Below are 9,992 nucleotides of genomic sequence, written 5' to 3' on the forward strand. Positions count from 1 at the left end.
ACCCGAATATAAAAATAAAATAAGAACCAATGATTCAACTCCTCCAATGCATACCAGCTCTCATCACCATGGCATATATGCCTAGATGCATGCTTTAGGAATCCATTCGTAGGATCATTGGGATTTTAGTTGGCTAATAATCCATCTCTGGAGCAGCTGTGATCCAGAGTGACCACTGATTAGTTTGAGGCATGGCCCCATGCAGTTTTTTGGGCATGCTCGAATAATTGCGAAGCAGAAAGAGGCCGGCATCGTCTCACCTTTTCCATCCTCAACAATTCTGGGGAAAAAGAATCAGGGACAAACAAAACCCGCCAGAGTGGTTGCACTAGTAGCTCTATCTCGTCCTAACTCCACCCCCTCGCACGCCCTCAAAATGAGGGAATGGGAAAAGAGAGGAGAGGAAATGACTAGCCATAACCATGCTACTAGCCCATATGCTTCATCATGCACTAATAAAAAATTGAAGTATTGTCGAATCACATCATTCATTGGGCATCTAAGCAGATACTGTAGAGAGAATTTTTCTCTTTATCTATGTTGATAAAGAAGTATTGGTCTCGCCATGGGAACCCATTTCCTGATGATCACAAACACCAGTTCTCCGGATGATCTACAAATGACGCAAACGCTTACTTAATTGAACGGCCGACGCGCCAACAGTACATCCACTGTTCAATGAAGAAAGTGAGCCGCAGCTACTCGTAGCAGCTAGTATAGGGTGGTTGGACCAAGGACGGCGCAGTAATTGATTGCTAGCAGTACTGTTTTTTTCTACAGAAAAAAACTTCATGCACAAAAGTTTTTCTTTTTTTTGCGGGAAACCACACACACAAAAAAGAGAGTTGTTGCACATAAACTAACTAATTATTCTTTATACCATTATTAAGCAACCTGGTTGTGCTCATTATTTCAGGCTTTCAGCCGGCTGTGTTCTTCACTGGAATCATACAATCTCCGTGTTTCTGTTTCGTTAAGAAACCACTAATTCCTTTTGCAGTTATTATGCATCCACGGTAACCACACGCTGCAAGTACCAGCGAATTGACACCCTTGGCAGCTAGCTAGCCTCAAGGATTATAACACAAAAATGACCGGAAACGATGGCGTGAACAGTCGCCACCATGCGGATAAACATCTCATCCCGAGCCGGTCGACAGGCACGTCTATGAGCACCACACCAACTCCCGGGAAAAGTCAGGAACGAAACCGAAACGTCGCACGCCCAGAAAAAAGGGAGTACCTAAAACTCATCTAGATGAGATATAATTTGGTCTCATTCACTTGAAAAACAAGAACATATAACATCCATGTCAGCACACACGCATCTTATAGCATCACATTTAATGGCTATAAAAGATAAATGAGACCAAATTATATCTCATCTAGATGAGTTCTAGCAAAACTGCAGAAAAAAGGCAAAGACTGTTAGGCAACTACCACCAGTCCACCACATCGCCCATGAGAAAGCGAGACTGTTAGGCGACTCATCACCACGTCCACGTTACCGTCACTCCCAATCTTTTTCAATCAAAATCCTAAACGGCCCGTGAGTTGAATTCCCAACAGCCCACATGCCTGGAGCAGTGCGCCTTGTCCTCGCGCCCTCACCCACTTTCGGCTCATCTTATGTGAGGAGGCACCCAGCAGGAGCGGATCCGCGGAAGGCTTCCGCACCACATGCGCCAACTTGTTCGTGAAAAGCTCGAGGCGGCTTTAAAAGGTGGGCGATATGCTTGATATCTTAATAACGTGCTAATGAGAGCACTCCATGCAAAAGCAGAACCACTACTTGTACTAGGCAAGTATAAGGAACCTCGCCTTGCTAGCTGTGTTAGCTAGAGTATAGTACGTGCTTAATCAAAGTGGGAGGGACATGATGATGCATCTAATCATGGAAATCGTGCTGCTTTGGCTAGTGTGGAAAATGGGGCCAGTGATGTTTTATAACACTCTAACGTGATAATAACACTCCCGCTGATCCATATTAACAGTCGCTGCTTTAGAAAACACGCCAAAGCGTAGTAGTACCATATATTTATAGAAAACAGAATGAATTTACAAGAAACTTACTACAAGCAATGGCAGCATTAAGTGCAGGTCAACACACCCGCCTAAAGCTAACCACTCACAAGACATTTGGGTATGATCTCCACCTGCTCCCTGACCGTGGTTGCTGCCCTAGATTTCAAAACACTCTGGCATTTCTTTGCTTCCGTACCCGATACATATCATGTTTTCACGGTACCTGCTTCGGGCAGAAAAAACAAGCTCGTCTAGTAAACCGGCGGTTATTTCCCGGATGCGGGATCTGCTAGAGATGCTCTGATGAGGATACGGAGCGAATCAACCCCTCATCCGTCCCTGTTCGTGATGTTTATCCTTGCACTCATCCACCAACCTCGAAAGACACCGGGCGATAGAGCCGCAGGAGCCGAACTTTGCTACCACTGTGGTTAGTCAAAACGAGAGAGAGAGGCCTGCGAATCGAATGACGCACCACCAAATCACGAAAGCAGGGCGAGCACGTACCGGTTTGACTGGCGTGGAAAATCAAATTGGGGCGGCCGGACGGGACAGTGGTCTACTAGTGCTTGACCCGGAAGCAAGGGATCCTCCATATAAAATCAAAGCAGCGCTCGCTCTCGAGAGTCTCCACCCATCATCATCACCTCGCGTGCTGCCGCTCAGCTCAGACAGTGACGCGGAACGTCTCGATAGCATAACAAAATGCTGAATTGGTCACTCCTCGCTAGCACGCAACCGCAACCACTCGCCGCCGCAGCGTACCGCCACTCGTACCGTCGTACATGTCTATCTCTTGCTCTCGTATATACGCATATACACCCATTCTTGTGTGAAAAAGATTGAACCGGCATATCATCTTAAGCTTGACAAAATCGTCGCAGACACCTTTGTCGTCGAAGCGAATATCTGCTCCCACTGAAAGCACAGTAGTGTAGTGTTCTCCTTACCATCCAACCATCGCGTCTTCTGCGCTCTGTGATTTGCCACGCATTGATAACCTCAGCCAACTTCGCGGACAAAAAATATGATATCCTCATCTACTCATCCCGCAGTAGTAATGCGGTCACCAGTCGGGTGCAGTCCACTCCAGTCTCCACCACAGGCGCCAGCGCCACTACAATAGTGGTAGTAAATTCGTTGCAACTTGCGCATCTGCCTGCGTACTCCTGCCGAGCCGAGCCGAGCTGCATCGCCGCCATTATTCATACCTACCTTTCACACAGCTTCGTGCTGGCCGCGAATCCTTTGGCTTCGGTGCTGGTGTGTGTGTGTGACCCCTGTCGGCAGGCAGCCATGGGGAAAGCTGCCATTTGGCGGTGCTTTTGGACCTGAGCTTCTTGTTCCTTTCGACGCGCCGCTCCTCCTTTGGCTCCCGTGACCCGTTCCTCCTGCTCCACTCTTCTGATCTGCGCACTGATTGATGCCGGCCTCAGGGGAGGAGCGCCAATGGTAGCTAGGGAGGAGAGATCGGGCGGCGGGGAGCTCTGATCTGATCTGCTGCGGCGCGTGGTAGTAAGTAGATGGTGGTGCGCCGGAGGCACGCCGTGCTTTGCTGTTTTTGCCGCGAATCTTGAAGGCGAGCCATGTCGGAGTCGAGCAGGGCGTTCAATGTGGACGGCGCCGGGCAGCCGGCAGACGGGGCGCGGGGAGGAGGGAAGCGGCGCCCGGGCGCGGGCGGCGGCGGGAGCGTGCCGTTCCACAGGCTGTTCGCGTTCGCGGACGGCGCCGACGCGGCGCTCATGCTGGTCGGCGCCGTCGGCGCGGTGGCCAACGGTGCCGCGCTGCCGCTCATGACGGTTCTGTTTGGCGGCCTCGTCGACGCCTTCGGCGGCGCGGCCGGCGGCAGCGGCGACGTCCTGGCCCGCGTCTCCCAGGTCTCCCTCGAGTTCGTCTACCTCGCCATCGCCTCCGCCGTCGCCTCCTTCGCCCGTAAGTGCCTCCGGCCACTCTATCACTCAGCTTCCAGACGCTGCCATGCAACCCGTCAAAGTTTAATAATTTCTCTGTGTCTGTGACCAATGAACTCAGAGGTGACCTGCTGGATGATCACCGGCGAGCGGCAGGCGGCGCGGATACGGAACATGTACCTGAGGACCATACTCCGGCAGGAGATTGCCTTCTTCGACATGTACACCAGCACCGGCGAGGTGGTCGGGCGCATGTCCGGCGACACGGTGCTCATCCAGGACGCCATGGGGGAAAAGGTCGGCAAGTTCATCCAGCTGATGGTGACGTTCTTTGGAGGCTTCGCCGTGGCCTTCGCGCAGGGCTGGCTCCTCACCCTCGTCATGGTGGCCACCATCCCGCCGCTCGTCCTCTCCGGTGCGGTCATGTCCAATGTCGTTGCCAGGATGGCGTCGCTTGGGCAGGCCGCCTACGCCGAAGCCGCGGTCGTCGTCGAGCAGACCGTCGGCTCCATCAGAACAGTAAGGTTCCACACTACAATTCAGAGCATTGCATTTTTTTTTTGCAACAATGACAAAAATGTGTGGAACACAAATCACCACAGGTTGCATCTTTCACCGGGGAGAAGAAAGCGGTGGAGAAGTACAACAAGTCGCTTAAGTGCGCTTACAGTTCCGGTGTCCGGGAAGGCCTAGTCGCTGCCATCGGCATGGGCACCGTCATGATGCTCCTGTTCTGCGGCTACTCCCTGGGGGTATGGTATGGAGCCAAGCTGATCCTAGAGAAGGGATACACCGGCGCCCAGGTCATGAATGTCATCTTCGCGGTGCTTACCGGCTCGCTGTAAGTTCGTGATCTCCGCGCCTTTAATTCAGCTGCAGCAATCTCAGTTTCATGATTGACAGTTACTCTATCAGGAAAGAGAAGGAATGTTTAGGTTTAGCAACCTTCAATGGTTGCCGTTTCATTTAGACCTGATAAGGCAATCTTAGCCGTCCATTTTGGATTTCGTGCTGATTTTGGCAAGTGTTTGACAAGGATAAGAAACATTGGATTTCGTGCGCAAACTGCTAACCCAACTATTTGTGTAGGGTCTTATTTAGTTGGCAGCAGCTAACCAAGCGCATATCAAAGTCATTGCTGTCTTAACTATCATGAAAGAGAAGGAATGTTTAACAACCTTCAAAAGGTTGCTGTTTCATTTAGGGTGGCCTGATAGGGCAATCTTAGCCATCTATTTTTGGATTTTGTGCTGATTTTGGCAAGTGTTCGACAGTGATACGCAACATAGGGTTTCATGTGCAAACTGCTAACCCAACTATGCGTGTAGGGTCTTATTTAGTTGGCAGCAGCTAACCAAGTCCATATCCAAGTCATTGCTGACTTAACTTCACACCAATCATAGCCAGTCAGCGTAGCACGAAACAAACATTTGATAAATTTTTATGTGTTTTTGCAATCATGTTCCCACCAACTCTTTCATTGTTTTATGGAAGACCAACTATTCTTTGACTTCATCAGCTTCTCCCTGAAAAGAATTACTCGTTAGATAAATTTCAGTAAGTATTACTGAATCGTCTACGACTACTATATTTTTGTACCACCGACCAATTTTCCCTGCTCATATATCTACTTTTTGTTAAACTGGAACCCGTTAGTTTGAGAAGCTGAGACTTTTCTGTTTTGTTTATCAGAGCTCTAGGACAGGCATCACCAAGCATGAAAGCATTCGCAGGAGGACAGGCCGCAGCATACAAGATGTTTGAAACAATCAACAGGGAGCCCGAAATCGATGCATACAGCACAGAGGGTAGGATGCTAGACGACATTCAGGGGGATATCGAGTTCAGAGATGTTCACTTCTCCTACCCAACAAGGCCCAATGAGCAAATATTCAGAGGTTTCTCCCTTGCCATACAGAGCGCCAAAACCGTTGCATTGGTTGGCCAGAGTGGGAGTGGAAAATCAACAGTTATCAGCTTGATCGAACGGTTTTATGATCCTCAGCTCGGAGAAGTTCTAATAGATGGAGTGAATATCAAGGAGTTGCAGTTAAAGTGGATCAGAAGTAAAATTGGCTTAGTGAGCCAGGAGCCGGCCCTGTTTGCTGCTAGCATAAGAGATAACATAGCTTATGGTAAGGACAATGCGACAGATCAGGAAATCAGAGCTGCGGCTGAGCTTGCTAACGCCTCCAAATTCATTGATAAATTACCCCAGGTTAGAAGACCGACAAACCTTTGAATTTGCATTACTGGTAATTAGTTCTAAATAGATGAAGCAAGACTAAGGACCTAGACAATTCTATATACTGAAAGAAAAAGATGTTTAAACAATTCCGCCTCATATATTGAATCTCTGATGTTTGTGACATTCCTTAGGGTTTCGCTACTTCGGTTGGTGAACATGGAACACAACTATCTGGTGGGCAAAAGCAAAGAATCGCCATTGCCAGAGCGATTCTCAAAGATCCAAGAATCCTGCTATTGGATGAAGCGACAAGCGCTTTGGACACCGAGTCTGAAAGGATTGTGCAGGAGGCTCTTGATAGGGTCATGACAAATCGGACCACTGTCATAGTTGCACACCGTTTGACGACTGTAAGGAATGCCGATACAATTGCTGTCATCTGCCGAGGATCAATAGTTGAAAAAGGTATAATTCTGAAACATTGGTGTTTGTGATTCAAAATAGTCGTTTAGTACCTCTTACACATTATATGTCAGCAAATGCTCAGTAGCTGAAACATTTGACAATCACCAGGTCCACACCATGACCTTTTGAGGGACCCAGAAGGAGCTTACAGCCAACTGATACGCTTACAGGAAACAAGTCATGCTTCTGAGGGCGCAAGCAATCAGAACAAGTCGGGTAGGAAGAGTGATACTGGGATTCGGTTAGGCAAACAGTCATTGGTAAATCAGTCAACTAGCCAAAGGTCATCTCGGGATAACAGTAGCCATCACTCATTCTCAGTGCCATTCGGCATACCTCATGAAATTGATGTTCAGGTTGGCTGCTCGAAGAACATAACTGATGAAATACAACAGGAAGTGCCCCTCAGTCGCCTGGCATCCCTTAACAAACCAGAGGTCCCAGTGCTTATACTTGGTTCTGTTGCTTCTGCTATCAGTGGAGTGATATTCCCGATCTTTGCAATACTTTTGTCGAATGTGATCAAAGCATTCTATGAGCCCCCAGAAATGCTAAAGAAGGATGCTGCGTTTTGGTCATCCATGTTCTTGATATTTGGTGCAGTGTACTTCGTGTCGCTCCCTGTCGGCTCATACTTTTTCTCGGTGGCTGGGTGCAAGCTCATCAGAAGAATCAGACTAATGACTTTTGAAAAGGTGGTCAATATGGAGATTGGATGGTTTGATGACCCACATAACTCAAGTGGCTCAATTGGGTCAAGGCTATCGTCAGACGCAGCAAAAGTTAGGGGGCTCGTGGGTGATACACTTCAACTGGTTGTGCAAAACTCTGCAACATTAGTTGCTGGCCTGGTAATTGCTTTCATATCAAACTGGGAGCTATCTCTTATCATTTTGGCGTTGATACCACTCATCGGCCTGAATGGATGGATCCAGATGAAATTTATCCAGGGATTCAGTGCAGATGCAAAGGTATATACCAGAAATCATAAAAATGCGGATTTATTTATTTCTCAATCTATTGTGCAATCTCTATGTTGATCAGAATTAGGTAGTTACAAATACTTCTGTTATGTTGGGTCACTGATTCTCAACTATGATTGTAGATGATGTACGAGGAGGCAAGTCAAGTGGCAAATGATGCAGTAAGTAGCATAAGGACAGTGGCCTCATTTTCAGCTGAAGAGAAGGTGATGGATTTGTACAACAAAAAGTGCGAAGGACCGCTACAAACAGGAATCAGGACAGGAATAATAAGTGGTATTGGTTTTGGAGTTTCCTTCTTTTTGCTGTTTGGAGTCTACGCAGCAAGCTTCTATGCTGGTGCTCGGCTTGTCGAGGATAAGAAGACAACATTTCCCAAAGTTTTCAGGGTATGTCGTATGTTCATTATGAGATCTTTACATATTTCAGCATTCAATCATAAGCAAGCTCTTCCATTTCAATACACACAGATCAATCATACATTGCCACATAAATTCAAACCAGAAGGTGGCTAGTATCTTAACAACAGTTAGAATGCCGTGTCTGGTTAATTGTTACTTCGGAGTTGCTAAAGATTATTGTACCTTGGGCATGTTAAATTGCAGGTGTTTCTTGCTCTCACAATGGCAGCAATCGGGGTATCGCACACTAGCACCCTCACCTCAGATTCCTCCAGAGCAAGATCAGCCGTATCTTCTATATTCGCCATCGTGGACCGTAAATCGATGATTGACCCAAGCGATGACGCCGGGGTGAATTTAGAACCACTAAGGGGCGACATCGAGTTTCGGCACGTGAGGTTCAGATACCCGACCCGCCCGGATATCCAGATCTTCGAAGACCTGTGCTTGACAATCCAGTCAGGAAAGGTACCAGCCTCAACCCACAACCCAGATTTAACCTATCTCAGCTAACAACGCACAAGTTTGCCAAACTGAACCTAACTAACTATCTGCGCCGTGAACCTGTCTCTCAGACCGTCGCGCTTGTCGGGCAGAGCGGCAGCGGCAAATCGACAGCAATATCGCTGCTGCAGCGATTCTACGACCCTGACGCGGGCCACATACTTCTGGACGGGGTGGACATCCAGAAGTTCCAGGTGAGGTGGCTGAGGCAGCAGATGGGGCTGGTGAGCCAAGAGCCAGCCCTCTTCAACGACACGATCCGGGCAAACATCGCCTACGGGAAGGAAGGGGAGGCCACGGAATCGGACATCGTATCTGCCGCGCAACTGGCGAACGCCCACAAGTTCATCAGCTCACTCCAACAGGTGAGGACTCATTCTTTCATCCACAGATCGACATAGCTGCATTTCATGTTCATAATATCTCATCGTGGATTGGTCGATCATACCTGGATTTTTTTGAAATTTCTCGTCGTGGATTGATCGATGATACCTGAATTGTTTGCAGGGGTACGACACGGTGGTCGGGGAGCGCGGCGCGCAGCTGTCGGGAGGGCAGAAGCAGCGGGTGGCGATCGCGCGGGCGGTGGCCAAGGACCCCAGGATCCTGCTGCTGGACGAGGCGACGAGCGCGCTGGACGCGGAGTCGGAGCGGGCGGTGCAGGACGCGCTGGACCGGGTGGCGGCGAGCCGGACGACGGTGGTGGTGGCGCACCGCCTGTCGACGGTGCGGGGCGCCGACGTGATCGCGGTGGTGAAGGACGGCGCGATCGTGGAGCGGGGCACGCACGAGGCCCTGATCGCCGTCAAGGGCGGCGCGTACGCGTCCCTCGTCGCCCTCCACTCCGCGGCGGCGCCGTCGTCGTAGCGCCGCTCCAAGAGGGGCGCTCGCGGAATTGTTGGGGGTGGCACGCCTGGTAATTATTACCACGTTCGGTTCAGGTGTCAGCTCGCTGTGAAAATGAAACCCTATCCGAAGACCTACGCACGAACGCTTTATATTTCTTTGTTAGAAAAAGGAACAAAAAAGTTCTATATAGGAATAACAATACCCAAATATTATCTTCTATCAAAATAATCGTACTCTCTAAAATATCCAGTTCTCGCCACTGCTTGATCTAGGCATAGCAATAAGCTGTAAAAGAAAATTAACCGTGACATCTCTGATACAAAATCACGGTGTTGCCGAAACTTGCTCTCATTTCACCTTTTGAAGCTAAATAAACAAGGAAAAGTAATCTATTGTTTAAGATGGATACACATTAAGAAACAAACGCAGAAATAATGGAAGAAAAAGAGTAATGTTCATCTATCCACCTGCATAATTTTTCAATTTTGAGTTTGTTTATCTCTAACATGACCAAACGATAAAACATGGTATGAGCCACGTTTCACTCTGTGTGGCTGATCATCCTCTTGACCAGTTACTGATCATTGTCTTGGTAAGCTATTGCCTCACTAATTAGCTAATCGGACGCGAGCCCTTTGGACGGATTTCTCCTGGTGCTCCTTGACCT

At 48.7% G+C, this 9,992-nt stretch overlaps 1 protein-coding gene across 1 annotated transcript; it reads left to right on the top strand.

Moving 5' to 3' along the window:
- The first annotated feature begins 3,065 nt into the window (after positions 1-3,065).
- On the top strand, positions 3,066-9,568 carry LOC125547660 (ABC transporter B family member 21). The gene is made up of 10 exons (XM_048711473.2): positions 3,066-3,957; positions 4,057-4,454; positions 4,538-4,776; positions 5,628-6,153; positions 6,315-6,588; positions 6,697-7,559; positions 7,694-7,960; positions 8,177-8,440; positions 8,548-8,841; positions 8,984-9,568. The coding sequence occupies exons 1-10, from the start codon at positions 3,612-3,614 to the stop codon at positions 9,341-9,343; spliced, it is 3,831 nt and encodes a 1,276-aa protein (XP_048567430.1). The 5' UTR covers positions 3,066-3,611; the 3' UTR covers positions 9,344-9,568.
- The last annotated feature ends 424 nt before the right edge of the window (positions 9,569-9,992 follow it).

The sequence above is a fragment of the Triticum urartu genome, chromosome 1A (assembly GCF_056163025.1).
Source record: "Triticum urartu cultivar PI428250 chromosome 1A, HENAU_Tu73, whole genome shotgun sequence".
Lineage (NCBI taxonomy): Eukaryota > Viridiplantae > Streptophyta > Magnoliopsida > Poales > Poaceae > Triticum > Triticum urartu.